The sequence below is a fragment of the Protopterus annectens genome, chromosome 7.part0 (genome assembly GCF_019279795.1).
Source record: "Protopterus annectens isolate FY-2018-M chromosome 7.part0, PAN1.0, whole genome shotgun sequence".
NCBI lineage: Eukaryota > Metazoa > Chordata > Ceratodontiformes > Protopteridae > Protopterus > Protopterus annectens.
Window position 1 is genome coordinate 606,500,148 of NC_056739.1, and position 24,183 is coordinate 606,524,330.

The 24,183-nt window shown below is 41.2% G+C and overlaps 1 protein-coding gene across 3 annotated transcripts in view; it reads right to left on the minus strand.

The window, feature by feature from the left end:
- CLK3 (CDC like kinase 3) overlaps positions 1-24,183 on the minus strand; it is a 1,797,083-nt gene that overhangs the window by 1,076,625 nt on the left and 696,275 nt on the right. For all 3 annotated transcript variants that reach the window (XM_044077203.1, XM_044077202.1, XM_044077201.1), the window contains 2 exons: positions 13,423-13,505; positions 5,500-5,579 (listed from right to left, as the gene is read on the minus strand). In XM_044077203.1, the coding sequence (XP_043933138.1) occupies positions 5,500-5,579; positions 13,423-13,505 (163 nt within the window). The remainder of the gene's footprint in view (positions 1-5,499; positions 5,580-13,422; positions 13,506-24,183) is intronic.

The window sequence follows — 24,183 nt, forward strand, 5'->3', positions numbered from 1 at the left end:
TGAGAGTTCAGCAGCTTTAGCCCTGGAGAATGCCTTAATGGACATGGATGCAGGAGGCCTGGCTGCACCACGTGCTGGTGTAGATTTGTCTAAAGGAATGGTGTCGGAAGGTTCCAGGACACCAGTTTCTGTTGGAAATTCAATAACAGACTCAGCCGGGGCCTCCGGGACCCAGGTAGTCGGTTGAGCGGTTTCGGTAACTGGAAGTACCAAGGACTCTGTTTCAGCAGAGACAGAGACACTCGCGGTAGGCCTGGCCGTGGTTTCAGCCGAAACTGCGGCCCGCATGCGTCGGTCCTTGTCCTTCCGTTTCTTAACTAAATGAGAAGTCGGAGTCTCCGACGGTATCTTATACGAAAAACTAGCCCCAAAAAATTCCTCTGCAAACTCCGCCCGACGTCTAAGAGTGCGTCGGTTGAAGGAAGCACAGGCTGAACAGACCGAGACGTCGTGGTCTGGGCCTATGCAGGGGAGGCAGTAAAAGTGGAAATCCTTATGAGGTATTTGTTTCCACAAGTTAAACAATTATTAACTTTATCTGACATTGGTTGAGGCAAGAGAGTCCCCAACGGGGTACTTAGCTTTTTGAAGTCTTCGGTAGCTGAACTACAGGAGCTGGCCGACCGGCACTTGCGAACTGCTTCTGCTTCGGGCACCACGCGGCAAGAAAGACTGGGGAAGATGGCGTCGGCGGATGCTTTTATACCCAGGCGCTCTGACGTCGGGGAAAGTGCGACATGAGCCGACGCCGGACCCAGACTTTGGAATCCGGACGACCGAAGGGCTGCTTGAGGCAGGACAACCCATACGTGATGACTGCAGATGCATCCTTGAAGGACATCTACAAAACCATCAATCAACATGCAAAGCCATGGAACAAATCATCATGAAAATTCAAAAACTAGGACAATGGCAACCTACAGACATTGCTCCACCCAATTTGGCCTTAAGGAAAAGTTGTGCTTACTTAACCTAGTACACTTCTTTGAGAGGGTCAACAAGGCAATGGACCAGGGTAAAACAGTTCATACGGCGTATCTGGAACAAGGCATTCAATACAATACCCCACTTGGGCACTGCTGACATGATCTCTAAGGTAGGCATAAATCCCTACATACCTAGTGTATTGCCGGATGGCTTGCAGACAAGACCCAAGTCCAGGTTTGCAGAGACCATATCCACCAAGAGAATGGCCACCTGTGTACCACAGGGCTCTGCGTTGGGCCCACTCCTGTTTGGCATCTACTATGGCACACCAAGTTAACAGATGACTAAAGTGGGAGCCATTAAATACTCCCACCAAGACAACAACCTGCAAGAAGGTTTAACACAAATGACTGGTGCCAAAGGTATGGCCTAAAATTCAATGCCAAAAATGCATTACAATGCCCTTTGAGGAACTCTCAACCCAAGTTACTCTATCAATAACACCACTCTAAGGGGTCGACTCAGTAGTAAGGGATCTGGGAACACATGAAGACAGCAATCCGGCCTTTGATTTTTCTTACTCTCTTAGCTACATATTGATCATTCTGTGTCACCCAACTTGCAGGTAAGGGTATGACATCCAGGACCAAGGAAGCTACACAGCACCACTATTCGGCACTTATCAGACCCATCAACTACAATACCCTCTGACATGTACCTAACCAGATGCTTGGAACAGCTGAAATGTCCACAAAGGCTTCTCACCAGAAAAATTCAGGGCATTAATACCCTGTCCTACACTGTTTGCCAAAAGGCAATGCCACTGTCATTCAGTCTCCTACAGGCTGAGAGGTAATCTCTGCCTGGCTTACAGGACTTCCTCAGATCCAGCCTTGATGGATCTGTTGAACACACGCAAAACAAACAGCACCAGATCAAAGGATCTGAACTTCACTTGTGACAAAAGTAACACACTGGAGATGTGTCCCCCAAAGGATCAATCACACTATGGAACACGCTCCCTACCCATGCACAGAGTTCATCTCTGAACCTATTCAAATTAAACCTTAAAAGCTCTACAGGAAACTGTAAATTTACCCTGGTCTGGCCACCATGTCTCTAATGGAGAGAGGCTGTCAATAGAAAATGTATTATTCTAATACCCACTCTACACACACAGCATGATGCACTTCCCCCATATAGACGGGTTTGGGGTCTGTGGCAAGGCTTGTAAGGGCCCAAATGGTAATTAGCCTATTGACTTATGGACCCATGTCAGTGGTTTTCAAGCACTGTTGGCTATATAAATGCAAACCCTCTCCCCCAAGGATACACAAGATGGCAAAAATAAAACTCTGCACCCCTACCCAATTCTTCAGCCATAAGGCTTGACAAAGTCTTACGTGTAGTCAGACTTTGAAAAATCTTAAATGGTTCCCTACAGAAAAAATCCTTAAGCTGAATGATCCTGCAAGTAGAGGTGATGGCAAAGACCATCTTCCAATATCTACACTGCAATGCTACTGAAAAGCCAAGAAAGAACAAGGTTATAACCTTGAAAATTACCTGTGGAAAGTGGGTTGTGTGGAAGAGACAAACATCTTTTAGGAACGGATTGACCAAATGGTGCTGGGCCACAGCAGCAGAATACAAAACCCATATTAAAAATGTTCTTGAAAAGTCAAGGAACTGAATGCTGAACAAATGACATACTTCTAAGCCCACAATTTTGTTCACTATGTAGAATACAACTGCATATGGCTGAAATCTTTCCAGCACCCTCAATCACTTCTGATATCACTGCAGAGTGGATCAGGCATGAGGGAAGCTTTAGCTTGAACCAGTACGATTTCCATTTCTTCCAAGGACCAGAGAGAAACCATAGCCTTACTGGCCACCAAGGAGAGACATAGTATAGGAACTGTCCAGCACAGCTAGATGGGGATACAAGACTGATGCACCAAACCAACCTCAGCTTGCTATGGGGCTTCTCCTTCCTAAGAGGCTGGCATGGGCCAAAAAATAAGGGGGATCACCAACTGTGGCAAAGGCCCATTTCCTCTTCTGGAACTTAATGACCACATCTGGAAAGGATCAGCAAAAAGCACAGTCCCCCAAGAAGTGGGTAGCCAGAATGGTCTACTGAAGTTTGAGGGAGGTCAGTATTAGTCAAGCCATTATGTTTACACTCGTACACCTGCAGTCCTAGCGACATGCAGCCTACAAAGGAAACCATAGGCAGGGTCCTGTCCGGTTCTTCCTCACATTCAGGGAAGGAGAGTTTTCAACACTCAATTTATTAGGAATTAATGGAATTTGGGCAGGTGAAAGACATTAACAGCTTAAGCCTCAACACCACCTTGCCTACATTGTTCAAGCTTTGCCAAGCAGCAAGATGCCAAGTTGCAGTGGTCTCTGAACCAAAGCTGGACCAAAAATTATCCCACAGCATTCCAATGTAGGTTAACTAGGTTAGTCTCACTCCACTCAGCTGGGGAGATTTATAGGACACCAGCCTTCTATGGATCCAGGAGTATCACAGCGCTTCCAGACTGCACATAAGTCATCAATAAAAGGGGTCTACTGTAATGCACGACACAAGGTTCATATCCCTTCACAACACAACATTCTCACATTTGCGTGCGTGTGTGTGGTGATTTTTCAGGCAATTTCTTTTAAAGATGGAATGAACTGAGGAGGGTACCAGGGTGGGGGCTCATCCCTATGATACCTCTTCTTCAGGCACTACTCCAAATTATATCTGCTAAAGCAGTGAAGCCCATCTGGCGGGGCACACTTTTGTGCAACATTTTATTTCTTCAAACATATTACTGTATCTACAAATTCATCAAGCGTGTTGCAATAAAATGAAATGCATCACTCAGATTTTCCACAGTATCTCCTGTTGACAGACCTTCACAGGTTTCTATCATCCCAGAGTATAAACCCTTATATCTACAATGCTGCACAAAGCATGATTTCAAAAGTTTTCACATGTGCTATATTCCTGTATACTCATTCACGTGTGCTATTTCTCTGCTAAACAAGTTCTTTAATGTACACTATGTTCAGTTTGCATGTAACCTCTATTTTCTATCAGAATTTCTATATCAATCTATTAAAACATACTGATCACTGCATTTAAAACTTCTGACCTAGGGAAATGTGCACACTTACTGTTTGAGTCCTGCCATCTTTGCCTCTCACTGGAGTCATAAACCTGCTGAGGTCCTGGGGATTCACAATTGTGCTGCTGTGCAGTCACGCATAAGAAAGCATAGTTGAGGCTTACCAGAAAAAACCTGACTAGTGAGTTTGTGCAACACGAGTCTGCCACAAACTCCCAACAAGCAAAGCAAAATTTAAGCAGAGTTTAAAACTACAAAGCTGTTGTAAGGCACATTCACTATTCAGAGATTTATAAAGTAAACAGCAAATGAGTTTACAACTTAGAAAAACATCATTCTATCTGGCGAAACAAAGAATCTAAACAGGAGAAATATAAATGTTTTATTTCTGACATTTTTACTGTGGAGGAGTGAGAGTTATTTGATAGATTTTTAGACTACATTAATAATGTCTCTTCATATTTTAAGCTTTACTTGTGAAAAGAATTTTCAGAGTATTAATTTTAATTTTTTGGATGCAACAGTTTACAAAAGAGAAGGTGGGCTACAGACCAGAATATATAAAAAGGCTATTCAGAAAAATATGTACTTAAGTTTTGATAGTATAGATATGCTTACTAAAGAGATTTTTGAGAGAAAGTAAAGTTCTTTGTAACAAGTTTATAAATAGGGGTTATACTGAAAGGTTAGAGAAATTCATGGAGGCAAATAAAATAAGAAATGCAACAAATACTGTGAAACCAAATATAAAAGAAGAGTAATGTTTTTAATACTGCTATGCAATAAACTAGCAGTAAAGATGAGCAGATGATTAGAACTATTATAAAAATAAATTTGTTTGGCCATCCACAAGACCATTTTTAGGAAGAACAAATTAAACTATGTTCTACGGGGATTTCAGTAGTGCATCTAACATCTAGTAAACACATTTTAGTGCACAACCACAACAGTTCTTTAATGCAAATATACAAAAAAAGCAGCCTCCATTCAGACATTGTAAAAAAACTGGAGCTCCTGCAGGAGAAAGCTCATCCAGGGAGGATATGTAAGCCCCTACACAGGAGACATACCAGGTGGGAAGTTAACATCGCAAGGCAGAAATTTTGACTACTGCAGCCACTCCTGTTCATAACTTTTATAGTAGTTCATAAATGCACTGATGTACTCAAAACAGCATCGCCATCTGTGAAACTGGGACTATAACACAGCAAGCAGACGCAAAAACACAACATAGCAATGACCGCTTTCAGCCACACTGCCATGTCCACCACAAATAATGTGGTTGCCTAATGCAAAATGAAAAAGAACATTAAAGCTACTGAAAGGATATAAAATGTGAAGGCCCAGTCCTTAGGACGGGGGTTGGGGCATAAAATTCACCCAGGTGGTTTCAGACAGACAGACTATCCTCCTAATGTTAAAAATTCAAAAACTACAGTCATACCTGGTTTTACGAACCATATATGCAGGAAGTGGTCCCAGTATTCGTTCCATCATAGCTAAATGCTCTCGATTGTCATGGGTCTAAAAATGAGAAACATTTTACTTTCTCAACTTCATTAATACAATGACAACAGCTGACATCAATATGTACACCCAACATGGGTACCTGTAAAATCTGAGATGGGCTAAACCAACATATGAAAAATCTGAAGTACTGACCTTCTCTCTCACCTCTCGCTTTGTGCATCATTATTATACTGGGCAAAGTACAGTTGTGTACACTTACCATAAATGTAGAAGTTAGTGTATTCACTGTTGCAGTCATTACATTTGGTTAATCTGCTGGCAGGTTGGCCTGAATTCCAAAGTCTTGGGTCCTGCGTCTGTTGCGGTCTCTTCTTCGATGACGTCAGGTGTATAAAACAAGCAGCAGACGCCATTTTCTTTAGTTTTTCTTGCCCAAGATGTCAGGTACCCCCAAAACGATAGCAAAAATATATATGTATAAAAACTATATATACATGCATCAATATAAACTTTACCTTCATCTACAAGCAAATACACCATATAGGTTGTAGAAGATAAAGGAAAGAAACTCCAGAATGAAAGGGGGGATGGTGGGCAGGTAACCTGGACTGCAACAGTGAATACACTCGAAAATCTACATTTATGGTAAGTGTACACAACTGTACTATGTTCTTAGTGTTTCACTGTTGCAGTCATTACATTTGGGTAGAATCCCAAACCTATGGTTGGGAGGCTGGAGCTAAACAGCATTAGGTGCGGCTATAAGGCCCTGCAGAACTGCAGAGGCAAAGTCTGCCCTGGGCTTAGAGTAGAGAGGCAAATAATGCTTTTGTAAAGGTGTGAATATAACTCCAAGTAGCAGCCTTTAGAATGTCTTTGGTTGGTGGTACTCTGAGAAAGGCTGCTGAAAGTAGCTGCAGCTCTGGTGGAATGAGACCTAATACCCTTGGGCACAGGTTTACCATGGTGTAAGTAGCAGAAACTAATACAGTGGCTTATCCACTTTGAAATAGTCTGCTTTGAAATAGCCTTTTCTTCTGATCCTGCAGCATATGTCATTAGCAATTGCGCAGTTTTTCTTAGAGCTTTAGTCCTGCTCAACTAGAATCTTAGCTGTCTGTGTACGTCCAAGGAATGCAGAATTCTTTCCCCCTTGTTCTGCGGATTTGGATAAAAGGTTGGCAGATGAATGGTTTGGTTAAGAGCCACACTGGAAACCACCTTAGGCATAAATGTTGGATTTGTCCTCAGAGACACCATGTCTGGGTAAAATATGATAAAAGGCTCCACAGGCATGAGGGCCTGTAGCTCTGGGACTCTTCTTGCTGAAGTAATTGCTAGTAGCAGAGCTGTTTTCCATGATAAGAGCTTTATATCAGCAGTAGCAGCTGGTTCAAATAGAAGTAGGGTAAGCTTTTCCAACACATAATTGAGGTCCCATGCAGGTACTGGGGATCTTCTATGAAGCCTTAAATGTTTGGCTCCTCAAATACTGCTTTAGTAAAGGATGAGAAAAGATTGGTGGCTATGTACTGTAATGAGCTGAAATGGCAGAGGCATGTTTTTTAATTAAATGAGAAAGATGGGCCTTTGTCAAGCATCTTAATCAAGTATTGTAATATCGGAGGAATATTTGGTTCTGCTGTATCAGTTCCTTGTGCTCTATTCCAAGCACAGAATCTCTTCCATTTATCAGAATAAGATTTTCTAGTACTAGGCCTTCTGGCTTCCAAAATGACATCCATCACAGCTTTACTGAGAGGTGTTGTTTGTAGAACTATATGATCAGCCATGCTGCAAAGTTCAGTGTCTGGAGTTGATTGTGCAGGATCTGATTGTTTTGCTGGGACAATAGTCGAGGTCTTTGAGGTAAGATCCAAGCTGGGTATTGAGACAAGTTCCTTAGGATTGTGTACCAGTATTGGCGGGGCCAGTCCGGGGCAATTAGTATCTTTGGTTTCTCTTGTCTGACTTTTAGGAGGACCTTGGGAAGAAGAGGCAGAGGAGGAAAGGTGTAAACTGACAGGTTTTTCCAACTGAAGGATAGGGCGTCCACTTTCCATGCTTGTCTGTGATAAGTCCTTGTGCAGAATCTTTTCAATTGGTAATTTTGAGGAGAGGCAAACAGATCTATGCCTGGGCTCCTCCATTTCTTTGTTATGCTGAAGACTTGTGGATCTAGTTTTCACTTGTGAGGATCCATAAGGTTTCTGCTTAAGTCGTCTGCCAGAGTATTTTGTTTTCCTGGCAGGAATTGAACTTGAAGATGTACTTGGTAAGTCAAAGCTGTGTCCCACAGTGCCATGGCTAATCTGCAAAGGGGGTATGAGTGCGTGCCCCCCTGCTTATGTACCACATGACCATGGTGCTGTCAGTCTTCATCAGTAGTTGTCCTAGATGAAGTAAGTCCTTGAAGGCTGTCAGGCCATTTTGAACAGCTAGCATCTCTTTCAGGTTATGTAGATGCATTTGTTTTGGGGTCCATATGCCCTGAATGCACCTTCCCGCTATGTGGGCCCCCCATGCATAATCTGATGGGTCTGTTAAGGTTTGGCTGGCAGGGGGTAGAGTGAAGGGCCGTCCCATGTTTTGGTGACATGCCTTTGCCCACCATAGAAACTCCTGTTGTAGGCAGGGAATGAGAGGAATCATTGTTTCCAGACTGACAATGTTGACTCCATAAACTTTTTAGGTACCATTAACATTTCCTCATATGCAGTCTTGCATATGGAATCAGTAGGATGCAGGATGCCATGAAGCCCAAAGCCTGCAGAACTTGTCTTGCAGATAACGGGTTTTGTTGCAATCAGTTTGAAGTAGTCAGTTGCCTTTGCTTGTCTGGTGTGAGGTAAGCCATCTGGGCAGCTGTAATCAAGCTTGCACCCAGGAATGTTATCTTTTGAGGGTACCAGCTGTGATTTCTTTTCGTTTATTGTGTACCCTAGGCATGTTAGAAATCTTTTCACAAACGCCAGGTGTTGAAGAATGTCCTTGTTCTCTGCTTGAATGAGACAGTCGTCCAAGTAAGGATATATTTGTATACTTCGGTCTGCAAAATGCAATCACTGATGCCAGGCACTTTGCAAAGACCCTGGGCGCAGTAGATAAGCCAAAGGGCAGTGCAGAGAATTGGTAATGCAGTAAGCCTGCCTTGAATCGGAGGTATCTTCTGCACGATTGCCTTATTGGGACATGCAGGTATGCCTCTTTTAGGTCTAATGTCACCAGCCAAGCATTCTTGCCCAGCATGGGCAGAAGCTGCTGCAAAGTCAGCATTTTGAATTTTGGAATGTCCAGGTACGTGTTCAAAATCGATAAATCCAGTATTGGCCACCAGAGGCTTTGTCCTTTCTGGGTACTAAGAACAGTCAAGTAAAAACCTTGTCCTTTTTCCTGTTCTGGTACTGGCTGAATGGCCCCCATATCCATAAGGGACGTAACCTGTTTTTGTGCCTCTGCCCATTGATTTTTTGGCAGATCTGGCCAACTGTTTGCCATTGGCAGAGTATGGAAATGGAATCTGTATCCCTGTGATACTATGTTTAGCACCCACTTGTCCTGGGTTATTAACTGCCAATTGTGAGCAAAAAGTGCTAATTTCCCCCCTACGGGTGCTGCCAAAAGATAAGTGCTTGGTGAAGGCAGATGGAAGTCATTGGGACTGTTTTCTATAGGTTTGCGCTTTATCTCCTCCAGATTTGGAGGTAGAGGCGCCCCATTGCTTTGACCTGTATGAATCTTGCGCCTGGTATCTGGAACCCTTAGGGCGTCTGGATTTGCCCCTTTGAGCTCTGTCTGACACGGGAAAGGACCAATTTTTTGTAGGCCAGTGTCTACTGAATCTTGGTGGTTGCACTTGTAAGTAGTCTTGCAGTTTGCATAGACTTAGCTTTGTCTTCCATTTTCTTTAAAACCTCTTCTGCCTTAATACCAGAGTATCATGCTGTAAAGGTGCATCGAGTAATTTAGCTTTAACATGATCAGTCAAATTTTGTTCCTTTAACCAGGCATGCCTCCTAATCACAGATCCAGTAACTGCGGCCCTGCAGGAGGCCTCTAAGGAATCAAAACCACATTGCTAAGTATGCTTTCCAACCTGTTCAGCTGCATGCAATAATGCCTGTTCAGCTGCATGCAATAATTCCTGCAATTCTTTATTTTCTGCACATTCAGAAATCATCACTTTCTATTTCTGCAATCCCGTAACATGTTGTTGATACTTGAACATATGAAACTGGCAGTTTAAGGCCCTAATTGCCAAGGTTGCAGATGTATAAACCTTTTTCCCCATCTATCCAGTGCCCTTGAATCTCTGTCAGAGGGGGTAGGATTTTTTGCTGTTGAGGCTTTAACTCCCTTTGGACCCTGTGAAACAGTTTCAGGATCAGCAGCAGGGTTTCTAAATAAAAATTGTTGAGTGTCAGGGACCCTGTAATATCTGTCAGGCTTGCTGGGAGCCAGAGGTAAGGAATCAGGGGTCAAACTTTACTCCAAAAACACATCCACAATGTCTAAAACAGGGTGTATGGCTAAAGGCCTGTGCTGAGGGAGAAGGAAATCCCTGAGCCTCTTTTTTTGATTCAGAGAAATCGTGACTCTCCCAGTGAAAATGCTCCCTCAAAGTATGCAAGGTTTCTCCAAATGAAGAATCCTCAGGAGGTGATGCAGACTGTATAGACTCCTCTGCATCAGAATCCTCAAAGGGAGGTATAGATAATTCCTGATCAGAAGAGGAATCAGAAGAAAAAGAAACCCGATCTGAAGATTCATAATCAGTGTCTTGCCTAGGCCTCTTATCTGAAGGGGGATGGGAACCCCTGATCAAGGTAATAAGGTCTTCAGCCATTTTGATAATCTGTTTTTTAGGCAGAGAGGCCTGTGCACGTGGCTCATGCGTCTTTTTTAGTTTTAGAAGTTGCTTTGGTCTTTGGTTTTGCAGCGGTCGGTTTGATATAAAAATTTTGAGGCCTGAATACATCCTCAGAAGCAGGTGCCTGCTCAGCAGCTCCGGACCCATCCGAGGGAGATACATCCATGGGTCCAATACTTTGAGTATCCTGCGGCATGCCGGATTCCACATGGGTGTCCGTAGGGGCCTGCGACTCAAAAGTAGTGGGCATCAGGGGCTGCAAATGCGCCTCACTGGGTACCAGTGAAATGGCGACTGGCTTAGAAGCTTAGTCGGTTTTTGACCTAGACTGTCTCTGTCCTTTTCTTTGCACTTTTTATGTACTCCGGTAGTCGGATTGCTATCCGACATTTCTGGGTAGTTAAATCTGTTTCCAAAATACTTTAAGGCAAAAATATAAAATAGTTTAATAAATTTAAATTTAAAAAATAGCTTAATAGTGCATTGGTTAAATCTAGCACAAAACAGACAGCCAGGCACGTTCTGTTCAGGGCCGAGGCAAGGAATGCAGTATAAATGGAAATCCTTATGAGGTATTTGCTTCCCACAAGTAATACAATTAACTTTTTCTGACATCGGTATGGAGAAAGAAAAAAGTTTCCCCAATGGGGTACTTGGCTTTATTGAAGACTTTGGTTCTGAAACTCAAACTTGAATATTTCCGGAGTCTGCCGACCGGCACTTGAGAAATGCTTCTGCTTCGGGCACCGCGAGACAAGAAAGACTAAAGAAACTGGCGTCGGCTGCTTGTTTTATACCCCTGATGACCTGATGTCATGGAAGAGGAGACAGCAACCGACGCAGGACCCAAGACTTCGGAATTCAGGCCGACTGAGGGCAACCGGCCAGCAGATTACCCAAATGTAATGACTGCAACAGTGAAACACAGAGAATATCAATGTTCAGCAAAACTTTGTATAGAAACCTCCTAATGTAGTGAAATAAAGAATATCTGAAACTACTGCGTCTGTCTGGTAATGGGACACTTGGCCAACTATAATTACCATTGCTACAGTCACCTGTGGCACTGAATTCGATAACCCCTCCAGTTACAAGCAATTACTTATGTACACAAAAGATATTCATTAGTGTGCTCATTTCACAAATATAAAGCATAAACAGCATGAACATCTGACCACATTAAACATGAAAATTTACCACTAAATTACAATTACTACACTAATACAAAGTACAGCACTATCCTAAATCAGATTTATCAGCTTACTTTTTTGAAAAATCTCAATCTGCATAATGGCAGCGCACTTCAAACTGTTCTAAAGGCAGAAGGTGTTGGATGTGTGCTAAAGATCACTTCAGTTATGTCAACCTTCATTAAAAGATGCTTACTAATAACCAAGTAAATGCAGTTGTCCCTACGGACCCTTATTTGCCACATCCAAGGCACAAATGGAAACAATACAGTAAAGCAAAGACTTATAAGACACTGCAAGTGTGCCCATACACCAGTGGTCCCCAACCACCTGGCCATGGATCACTTGGCACCGGGCTGCCAGGCAGATAGTGAAACGAAAAAATTGTATGTGTGTGTGTTTATGTGCCTGCGAGTATGAGTGAATGTGTGTGTGAGAGAGAAAGAAGAGACTGTATGAGAGACAGTGAGCAGCGACATCGTTTGAGCCTTTATTTTACACTCACTAAACAGTGTTTTTGCTGTTTAGTGTGTGTAAAATAAAAGTCAAGGAAACCAAAAAAAAGTGTGTATGTTTGTCTGCATGTGAGTGACTGCGTACATGAAGAGCAGGAGAGAGACTGTGTGTGTGTGTGTGTGTGTGTGGGGTGAGTGATCTCTGGCAGTAGTAGCAGTAATGAGGTTTATGTACCTCTCGACCATACCACTCAGTTTCTCGCACAAAAAATCTGGACAGAGCCACAAATAGGGACAGATTTTAAATATTGCTCTTATAAACTTAGAAATTAAATAAGTTTGCCATTAGTTTTACATACCTCTCGATCACAGATGATCAGTGTTATGCTGTTAAGCAGAATGTGCACTTTTTTTTTTTTTTATAGTAATTATTACGGATAGCCTTTTTATTGTACTTCAGAGCTTTTCTCTCTAGGTCTCGGCTGAAAATGGACTTCTAGTCCAGTCAGACCTCCCCAGTAAACAAATGTCAAATATTATGCTCTTTATTAGGTTTCATTATGCACTCATGATGGCTGGTCCATGAAAAATGGTCTTACATGAAACGGGTCCTGGGTGCAAAAAAGGTTGGAGACCACTGCCGTACAGGGAGCATTAAGCACAAATTAGCTATAAACAGCATGAGGCCCCCCCACACATAGAATAAATCATTCAGGTAACTTTGCTGTGGCTCACCTATTGAAAAGCAGCAAAAGCAGACACTGACAAACCAACAACTTTGAAACCTGAAATGCAAATGAGGAAAAAATTCCAATACACAACACATGCAGAGTACTTCTGAAAGAAAAAAAAACGAAACCGAGAATTAGGGACTGCTGCGACTCCAACATACCCTTAGGCTCCACAACAGGCCACAGTGCAATATCAGAGCAAGTCGGTAGACCATTCAAGGACATGGAGCACAGGCTGGTAAAATGATGTCCCAAGTGGGACCAAAAAGAATGCATCCATTGACAAAGCCCTCTTTTCTCAGGATATCTGCAAAACTCCAGAAGCTAGTGGTTCTGTTCAATTGTAATTTGTTAGGGCTGCGAGTGTATGTACTTCATTTGGTCAGTATTTTGTACAGAAAGGATGCAGCAGGAATGGAGATTAGTATTCCCAACCTACACAGAAGCTATAATCCTTTGCATTAGGAGGTTTAAACACAGTCACTTAACAGTAAAACCCTCCTTGTGATCTATGCCACAACAAAGTAAAATAAAGACATATCTGATACCATTAGACAACTGAATTATTCAGTCATTTACTTTAATTTCCAAGCTGAACTGGGATTTTCTACAACTCCTGTTGTACTCCAAATGTTCACTTTTAATACATACCTGAAAAAGAGTGAAGCCTCGATAATATTCAAACAGTATGCAGCCTATACTCCAAACATCGCATGGCTGGGACCAGCCCAATTCTGAAGAATAAAAAAACACATGTGAGCACCTGCCACAAACATCTACAGCACACTTTTCAGCAATTCTTCTGTAACACACGCAGCCTTTTTTTTTTTTTTTTTACTACCTTCAATAAAGCCTCTAGGAAGGCTAAAACAAATTATCTCAAGTCCGCCCTATTAAGTGGTTTCCCTCACCTATTTTAACAGCTAGCACTAACAGGCAGGAGGGAGAAACACTACTTACCATATCAGCTGACCATTAAAAGCACCCCCTTAAGTGGGTGGGACACTTATTTCTGGACCACTTCTCATAGTCTACTTTCAGCTCACAAAGATGCATATCCCCCCACCCAAGCAAGGCATCATCCTACTGCTGCAAAAAAGGTGAAGGCAGAAACTTAAAAGTTATAGGAGTACCACAACAGTAGCAGCTGAATCATTCCAAAGAAGGAAGTAATACTGTGCCCATTACTAAAGGTACTCAGAACAAATGCAAATCAGTTTCCAAAGCTTCTTTTCCATTTTCAATAAGGACTGCTAACAGCTGTCGGGAAAAAGAACCCTCATGGCAAAAAAAATGAGAAAATGACAACTTGCCCGCCTGTAACATCAATGGATTCACAACCTAAAGAAAAACAAGTGCTGTTAGGCTTCACCACTCAGTGGCAGAGGGCAAGAGCTTTACCATGGAAGACTAAGCAAGGATGGCTGAAAAGTAACTGGTATGTTCACTTGGCAAATGGATGTTCTGGCCATTTCCATATCTTGGCTCCGTTCAAGCTTGTCAAAACGAGAATGGCATAGTGACTAGTTCTTTTACTGTCACTGAATACACTCTTCCTGCTGCTGAGGTAGTTATGCTAGTTAAGAAACTGAATTTTTCTTCTGCTAGGATGACAATTTTCAGTTCAAAACTGCACAGCTACCCTCCCTTATTTGTTTAAAAGGATTTCTGTTGCTCTCCCAAGTTCATATCCTTTTTAAATCAGATCTGCCAACAGAATGACCTCTCAAACCACAAGAACAAACACTCTTTGGCAAACATGTCTGTGAATATTAAATACCTTTTTGACAGATGATCAAGGATAAGAAATACATGGTAGTGGATAACACACTTAAATACAAACTCTGTGCCCTGTCATGCTCCTGTCACTACTCTGAAAGTTTACAGTTAAACTGCATGACAGCATATGGGTAAAAACAGTAGCCCTTCAGCTGTTTCACTGAAGTCCATTTTGGTCTACCCAAAGATCTTAATAAAGCCACCATAATGGAGCAACTAAAACTGCAATGAGAACAGATCTAGAAATTAAAAGTTTCTATAGAAGTATTTCCATTGTTATACAGCACACAAACTTGGAGTTAAATGGCAAATGGATGCATTTTTTTTATTTGATCAGTCTCTTGCTTTCACTGGCTGCTTTTACTTTCTATTTGTTTCTATGGTATTATCTGAATAATTTTTCTGAAAATGGGTCAAATAAGTCATTCCGTGGCACCAGTTACTACTAAGGTCCACCATGCTGTCACCCAGTCTGACAAAAAGGTCAGTCACTGCTGGGGGGGATACAACCAAATGCCAGACTCCAACATATTGGAAGGTTCAGAACCACAGCTAAAACTGAATGAGACTTAAAGTCCACAAATCAAATTACAATGTACACTCTTAAGTAGGCATGTTTGCAGAAATCACTCTAGGCTATGGTTGAAAGGGGTCATAAAAGAATCCAGTCACTAAGCTGGTTAAACTTCAAAAAAGGGATAACAATTCCATAGATCATTCTCTGACAAAAAGGAGACTATTAAATTTAATGACTAACCCCATTCTGAAGATTGCCACTACAACCAAACGTATCCCATTCACTACCTCCAATGACAGTATGTACTCCATTAATGTGGGGGTCTGGGTGCATGGAGACTAAAGAAAATTTAGAGGAATTCCTGAATTTTGTAACCTTGTAAACGGTCAACAGAATTCTGGTCCACTACCATACACAAAAGTTGTTCAATAGCAGCACAGTCCAACAAAGGACCCTGATTGGTCAGAGTTCTGAAGTTGGGAAGGACTGAACAGAATGATTTACTCTGTGATGCTGAGGGCAGAAACAATTGATTTCTTTTGATGCATTTTCACTTGGGTGGAGGCAGCAAGGATACCTTAGTGCATGGTATCCCTCCAGGAGAGGAAAGTGGGTGCATTGTATAGAACATGCACGCCTATGTCATGAAGCAGAATTCCAGCAAATAATATCTGGGTACAAAGGACTTTGTATCCAGTAAGGTGAACGATTAAGGTCATAAACAGGCATGAATATTTTCCCAAATTGAGTTTCATTCTGTGACAGAATGCTAAATGGCCAAAATAAAACAAAAGTCATCCATCTGGGCATAAAGTATAGCATTCAAATTAGGCAGATGGTTTTGGGAGACAGGGTCAAGGCACTAAGTTTCTACATTATTGCCAACTGCTAAAAGAGAAATGAGACTTTACAACAAGGTGAACTGAAACTTTAGGTTAAAGATTTCTTCCACCTCCAAATCTTTATTCAACTTAAGAATTCCTTTTGGCAAACTTGCGAAGAAACCCATTCCCCTTGGTGGGGAAGGCAATGGGAAGACACAAAGGTAGAGTCAGAGGAACTGCTTGCAACAGTCAAATCCCTCTGTTCAACTTTCCCTGATGCACCAAATTCTTCCATCAGACTTTCAGCTTTGAAACTTCCATTTGCTGTCACTTCCTCTTACCTTTCCTATTTATACTTTTTCTATCCTCTACTTATACTTTTTCTATCCTCTACTAAACTTGTCAATTAATTAATAAATCTTTAATCTAGTTCAATTTCAATACTTTTAACACTGGTTTAATATTAAATATTCATTCCTACACTCGAAAATGCTTTAATCGTGTATCCTTCCAACATATTACACTACAATATTCACTATAGAAATGCTTGCCGTACTTTCGCCTGCTATACTGGACCATTAACCCTGACTTATTTACAACTGCAAAATCAAAAGTTGTACATGAATCTTTGTACATTGTGCATTACCTTATCTATATTTTTCCTATTTTTAAAGCTTGGCTTTCCAAGTCTGAAAAGGAGAACTCACCCAATTGGACTACTCTGGTTAACATATGTAAACACATTTTACATAGTAAAAGGACACTTGACAAGGGTTCACAAAATTTTCATTGAAATGCGTTATCCCCCCCCCAAGGCACTTCTACTGAAATCAGTCAATTTTCATTCAGAGAATGGAAGGTTGTAAAGACCATTGAATACTACATGCAATATGCTGGGTCTGGTTACTATACCACATGACAATTTGCACACTTAAGAGCTAGGCTCAAAGATGTGAAGGTAAGAGCAGCACTCAGTTCCAAGTTGCCCAGGCAAGGAATTCCATAACGCAGGCATAGTTCACGACAAGCTATGGCCCTAGCTCTGCAGATAATGGGGTGTGTAACCGTACATAGAGAGGTATAGAGTCATTTTATTTTGTCTAACCTCATTGTTTAGGAAGAGGCTGAAGGGCATAGGCTCAGGAGACCCAGGTACAAGACAGCCTATTTAAGCAAGACAAGCTGCTGAAAATAGCACAGTGATAGGTATCACAACCTGCTCCCAAGATAAAACCATGTAGTCTTATGAACAGAGCAGAGGTTGAAGGTCTGTCTTAAATGAAAATAATAAAGCACTAAAATGGTATAATGTGCTGGAAAACATAAACCTGGGGTAGAGACACTGACACACTGCTACATTAAACAGCACACTTAAAGGCCCATAACTGGCAATTAAATGTACTCACCTTAGGACTCCACCTATAACTAAGCCTCACTGTGCAGTTCCATCCCGAAAGGACAATTTGCAGTTCCCATTTTGAAATTACATATCAGGGAAAGTGGCATTAATTACGAGGTAATGTCAAAGCGATGAAAATATAAACAGAAATGATGACTGGAAAAAAAGTAGAGTTTCAAACTAAATACAAACTAATCACAATTACTGCTTTCACAGAGCTCCATCTGTAACTAAAATCTAGCCATTATGTTTAGAAAAAGAAGGTCAACAGCATACACCCCTCAGAATGGGATCAACAGTACAGTTCATAATGCGAGACATACCAGACTACGAAAATACAGAAAACAAAAAAAAAAAAAAAATTGTTGCAAAAAACACACAAAGGCACAGGAGGATGCAGGATAACCCCACTCCATAGCAAGACAGTGAAAGGAGTCAAAGTCCAGGTAATCCAAGTAGAATTTATTCAATTCATAGCCACAAACTGAAAGCAGACAAGCGCTTTCGTCCCGTAACCACAGAACTTCATCAGATGGTATAAAAATACATAATGTACTTTTTAAAGGCAAGTTCAGAAACGTCACATACAACATACTACAAATGTTACGACCCTTAAAGCCACAAGATAAACTATTAAAATGCAAGATATAATAAGAACAGTGAGAGATATACTAAAAAAGCATGTACTGGACCTATATAAGCAACAATTAAACTTACAATGAATAATATGTAATGAATAATATGTGAATTATCTTTCTAATGCCTTCAGTCTTAATATGGAGCTAATAGAGATGTTTTCATTCAACCCTGGCCAGATGCCTGCATCTAAGAGCAACTGCCAGTAAAGCTCCCTTTTCTCAAAGAATTGACCAAGCAACACCTCTTTCTTCTGCTGAAATATTATCAATAACGAAAAAGTGAAAAAAATTCCCTTCATTTTCTAATATGTGCTTACTTCAGGTATTTGTTTCCTTTTTTGTTCTAATGTCATACAAGTGCACGTAAACACAATTTTTTTAAATTTTCTGTCAGTTTTCCCAATGTATTAACGGCGGTTACACACAGCACAACATACAACTCTCTGAATTACAATTGTACCTGTGGTGAATTCTAATGTTATTAATACTGAACATGACCCCTTCCTTAATGTATTTACAGAAGTGACATTCCACATTTACTCGTGCCCAACATTGTCTGAAACTTGCTTTGTTTCAAACACACTCCTCAAATGTCTACCCTTCTTAACTATTGGAGGAGTTGCATCTATATGTTGTCTTGCACCCTTATCTTGTCTTAAAATAGACCAATTCTTGTCCAAAATACTCTAATTCAGAACAATCAGATGTGAACACCGTAATAAAGGATGTCCTATAATCCTTATTCCCACATTATTGCTGCAGGTAGTACCAATAAGAATGGAAGTGTTTTGCATTTCAAATTGATAGAAGGGTTAGACAGAAACTTTCCCTTTTATTAACTACCTCAAATAAAATGTCTAACAAATTTTATTGGATAACCTCTTTTCAAAAACATGTGCTTGAGGCAGTCACATTCATTTAGAAATTCATCCATGTTCAAAACCATCTGTGCAAGACACGAACAAATTGCCCCTTAACAATCGCTTTTTGTTTTAATGGATGGGTGCTTGAATAAGCAACAAATTGGAGTAGGTCTCCTTTCTATAAATCTTGGATGTAAAATTTTTATTCTGATAGTCCTTCATTAAAAGGATGTCAAGAAATGAAATCTCATGTAAATCAAAACTGTCGGTAAACTTCAAGAATTGTGTGGTAGAGTCAATGAATGACAAAATCAGTGACTGAATATTATATGAATTCATGGAGACTGTTACTGATTTGGACATTCATTTGTGCGCACACAATATGATTTTAAATATGATCATGTTGGAATTTTTAAAAGTATTGATCAACTTGCTTCTAATATTAGGGCTCGTAAGACGAAAAACTCAGAGATAAAACAGATTATAGTAAAGGTACAGCCTACCCCAATCACCCACCCTCAAGAGTGGGGTAATAAATTTGTTGACCACAATGACACTGTTAATGATTCCCAAGCACATTCTTCACATGTTGATTCAGAGGAGACTTTAGACCAGGAAGACACTCCCCCCCCCCCCCCCCCGAGACTCTGAGCGTCTAAAAAAACAGCCCCCCCCACCGGACAATGGAGAAATGTTCAACCTCACATTACCCGAACAATCAGTGGAACAGGGGAGGGAAGGTCAACAGGAGGGGGAGGAACTTCTTTAATTGAGCTTGGAACAGGAATTAATTTTTTTAGTTATGTTAATAATGTTACAGTAATGTCAAGCTCCTCAGATGATCATTCTGGCCATCTTTTACCTCCATGCACTACCATAACCAACTCATTAGGTGATTTTAAGGTATATAATTTTTCAAATGTATGCTTGTATACAGATCACTGTGATGATTTGCAAAGGGTTTCACTTTTGTACCTTGGCAAGCAGTAATGTGGGTAACACCTTAACGGATTTGAAATTATATACCTGCAAGTTGAATTTGAGAGTTTTGTTTCAGAATTCCTTTACTGATCAATTTAACCCTCTTGCCATTTCCAGCACATACAACCCCCCCCCCCACTTCACCCTATGATTTTTACTGTTCGAAAGAACGTGTGAACTGGATATTCGCAACATTACCTCTAGACATAGGAGGGCGAATTATATGGACATAGAGGAGAGTCGTACTATTAAGGAAATTAAGGATTTTTGGACAGAAGCAGAATCCTGAAACCCGACAAGGGAGGAGAGGTTGCGTTGATGAATCTAGAGGAGAACAAAAAAATCCTGTTCATTTTGAATGGAAAAGCTTATGTGAGATCTTCCTTAAGCAAATTAAATGGAGCATATATAAATTAGGAATTAATTTACAGGACCTTTTCATTGAAGGATCCATATCAACTGATGTTGTGAATTACCTTACGTTTTTTACACCTGAAGGTGTCAGTAATGTTCGGTTTACCGAAACTACATAAGAATTTGTTGCCACTTCCCATGCGTCCCATAGTGGATTCAAAAGGTTCTATTACACAACCTCTTGCAAAACACTTCGATTCTAAGTTGAAACATTTAATATACAGTGAAGCTCACACATGTAAAGATTCATGGAGCTTTTCGAAATCGGTTAACATACCTTTTAAGGACACGTACATGTTTCTAACTATTGATATCAAAGACTTTTGTATTCCATTATTCCTCTAAATTTTTGCCTCAATTGGTTTAGAGTTTCTTTGACAAGAATGTCAGGCATTTTGACATGCTAGTATACACACATACTATGGAAATACTCAAGAATAATTTTATTTAACAATGAGATTTTCCTACAAGAGGAAGTGGCCACGGGTTCAGCCTGCGGCGGCTTGTATGCTAATGTAGTAGTGACGCAATAAGATAAACATTTTTTTATTCCCTTCCAGTTTTTATACCTATATAAGGTACTATACCCGCTATCTGGATGACATCTTTATCTTGTGGGATGAGTCCTATGGTTTAATCAAATTTTGTGTCATTTGACTACCACACAATTCTTGAAGTTTACCCATAATTTTGATTTACATGAGATTTCATTTCTTAACATCCTTTTAACCAAGGACTATCAGAATAAAAAATTTACATCAAATATTTATAGAAAGGAGACTTACTCCAATTCACTGCTTCACTATTCAAACACCCATCCATTAAAGCAAGAGAAAGCTATCATTAAGGGGCAATTTGTTCGTGCTGCACGGATGATTTCGAACATGGATGAATTTCTAAATGTATGCGACTGCCCCAAGCAAATGTTTTTGAAAAGAGGTTATCCAATAAAATTTGTTAAGACATTTTACTTGAGGCAGTTAATAAAAGGGAAAGAAGTTTCTATCTACCCCTTTTATCAGAATTTGAAATACAAAACCCTTCCATTCTTATTGATACTACCTGCAGCAATAATGTTGGGAATAAGGATTATAGGACATCCTTTATTACGATGTTCACATCTGATAGCTCTAAATTAAAGAGGATTTTGGACAAGAATTGGTCTATTGTAAGACAAGATAAGGGTGTACGACAACATATAGATGCAAATCCTACAATAGTTTTTAAGAAAGGTAGAAATTTGAAGTGCGTTTGAAACGAAGCAAGTTTCACATACACAATGTTGGGCACATGAGTAAATGTGGGATGTGTCACCTCTGTAAATACATTAAGGAAGGGGACATGCTCAATTAACATTAAAATTCACCACAGGTACAACTGCAATTCAGAGAGAGTTATATATTGTAATGTGTGTAAAGTACAGTTGTGTACACTTACCATAAATGTAGACAGTGTATTTACTGTTGCAGTCATCACACTTGGATCATCTGCCTGCAGGTAGCCCTCAGTCGGCCCGAATACCAGAGACCAAGTATTCCTGCGTCGGCTGCTGCTGTTCCAAGACGGACGGCAGGTCGTCAGGGGGTATAAAAAAGTAGTTTTGTACCTACCATAAATGTAGATGTTAGAGTGCTAATACAGCTGCAGTCGTAACAGATGGGTTTTCCTGCCGTCAGGTGGGTCCTCGGTCGGCCGAATTCCAAAGTCTAGGTCCGGCGTTGGTTGTAGTCGCTTCTTCCCTGACGTCAGTGCGACAGGGGTATAAAAGAACCAGCAGACGCCATTTTCTTCAGTTTTTCTTGCCCCAGATGTCAGGTGCCCCCAGAAGGTAGGCAAAACATAAATTTATGTAATAAAGCAAATGCAATATAATCAAAAAACAGTAGTTGCAAGCAAATACACCATAAAAGAATACCCCAATGAGGTTGTATGAGGAGGTGTTAGCCTGTCCCAAGAGGGGAAGGAGGGAGGGAAACCTGGACTGCAGCTGTATTAGCACTCGAACATCTACATTTATGGTAGGTACAAAACTGTACTATGTTCATCGTGCATACAGCTGCAGTCATAACAGATGGGTAGAATACCAAAGCTAATAAAGGGGTGGTAGACACTAAGTGGAACTAGGAGGAGCCAGGATGCCCTGCAAGACTGCAGTGGCAAAGCCCGCTCTAGTTTTGGAGTATAATGGTAGGTGATGGTGCTTGGAGAAAAGTATGTACAGAACTCCAAGTGGCTGCTTCCAAAATGTCTTTGGTAGGAACCCCCCTGAGGAAAGCTGCAGAGGTAGCTGTGGCCCTTGTGGAGTGAGATCTGATGCCTGTAGGTACAGTTTTACCATGAATAGAGTAACAAAAGCGTATGCAGTGGGCTATCCATTTTGAGATTTGTCTGTTTGGAAATAGGCTTTCCTTGAGCACCTGTAGCATAGGACACAGAGTTGCTCAGATTTTCTGAAAGGCTTTGCTCTGTCCAAATAATAACGGAGCGGTCTGTGAATGTCCAAGGAATGTAGTAGCCTCTCCCCTTTGTTTTGTGGATTAGGGTAAAAGGTAGGTAAGTGGATAGCCTGATTCAAGGCTACCCTGGATACTACCTTTGGCATAAATGAAGGATTGGTTCGTAAGGAAACTCTGTCCTGATGGAAAATGATGAAAAGCTGCACAGCCATGAGGGCTTGTAGTTCCGAAACCCTGCGTGCTGAGGTGATAGCTAGAAGGAAGGCTGTTTTCCATGACAAATTTTGCAGATCTGTTGAAGCAGCTGGCTCAAAAGGAGGCAGGGTTAGTTTTTCTAGAATGAAATTGAGGTCCCAAGCAGGTACTGGTTGCTTCCCTTGGGGGTTTCATATTCTTAGCCTCTCTGAGGAACCGTCTTAAGAGTGTGTGAGAGAATAAAGGAGGATCAGTGTTGTACTCTGCAGAAATGGCTGAGGCATGGATTTTGATGGAGGAGAATGAAAGTCCACTGCTTAACAGCTAGGTACTGTAGTATCTGAGGTAAATTCAGTATTCCAGGATTCTGACCCTTTTTCTGATTCCAGGCACAAAACAGTTTCCATTTTGCGGAGTAAGCTTTTCTAGTAGAAGGTCTTCTGGCCTCCAAAATGACATCCTGCACCTCCTTGGCGAGTAGGGTCTGCCGTGAGTTTAAGGAATCCTCCATGCGGCTAGAATGAGTGTTTTCAGCTGACTGTGAAGAGTTTTGAAGTTGTGCTGAGTCAGTAGAAGAGGCATTAGAGGCAGGATCCATGGTGGGGAATGTGTCAGGCTAGTGGGTACCAGTGTTGTCTTGGCCAGTCTGGAGCAATGAGAATCATCTTTGGTCTGTCTGCTCTGGCTTTTAATAGAACTTTGGCCAGCAGTGGAAGAGGTGGAAAGGCATAAACCGTCACTGTTGTCCAACTGAAAGAGTGCGTCCATTTTCCAGCCCTGTGGATGAAAAGTCCTTGAGCAGAATTTTGTCAATTGGTAATTTCTGTGGGTGACAAAGAGATCTATGTCTGGCCTTCCCCATGCTTGAATTATCATTGTAAAAACTTGAGGATGCAACTTCCATTCGTGTGGATCTGTCATATTTCTGCTCAGGTTGTCTGCCAGTGTGTTTTCCTTCCCTGGCAGGAATTGTGCTTGAAGTTGGATTTGCAATTCCAGAGCAGTGTTCCAAAGGGACATGGCTAGTCTGCACAGGGGGTGTGAATGAGTTCCTCCCGGTTTGTTTATGTACCACATCACTGTGGTGTTGTCTGTTCTTATCAATAGCTGGCCTGGATGCAGCAGGTCTTTGAAAGTCATAATAGGATTTATTACTGCTAGCATTTCCTTTTGATTGATGTGTAGGTGCTTTTCTTTTTGTGACCATTTGCCCTGAATGCACCGATCTGTCATGTGCGCCCCCCAGGCGTAGTCCGAGGCGTCTGTTGTGATGACTTGATTTGCTTGAGGCTTGCAGAATGGGAGACCTATGTTTCTTTGGCATGCTTGAGCCCACCAAAGAAATT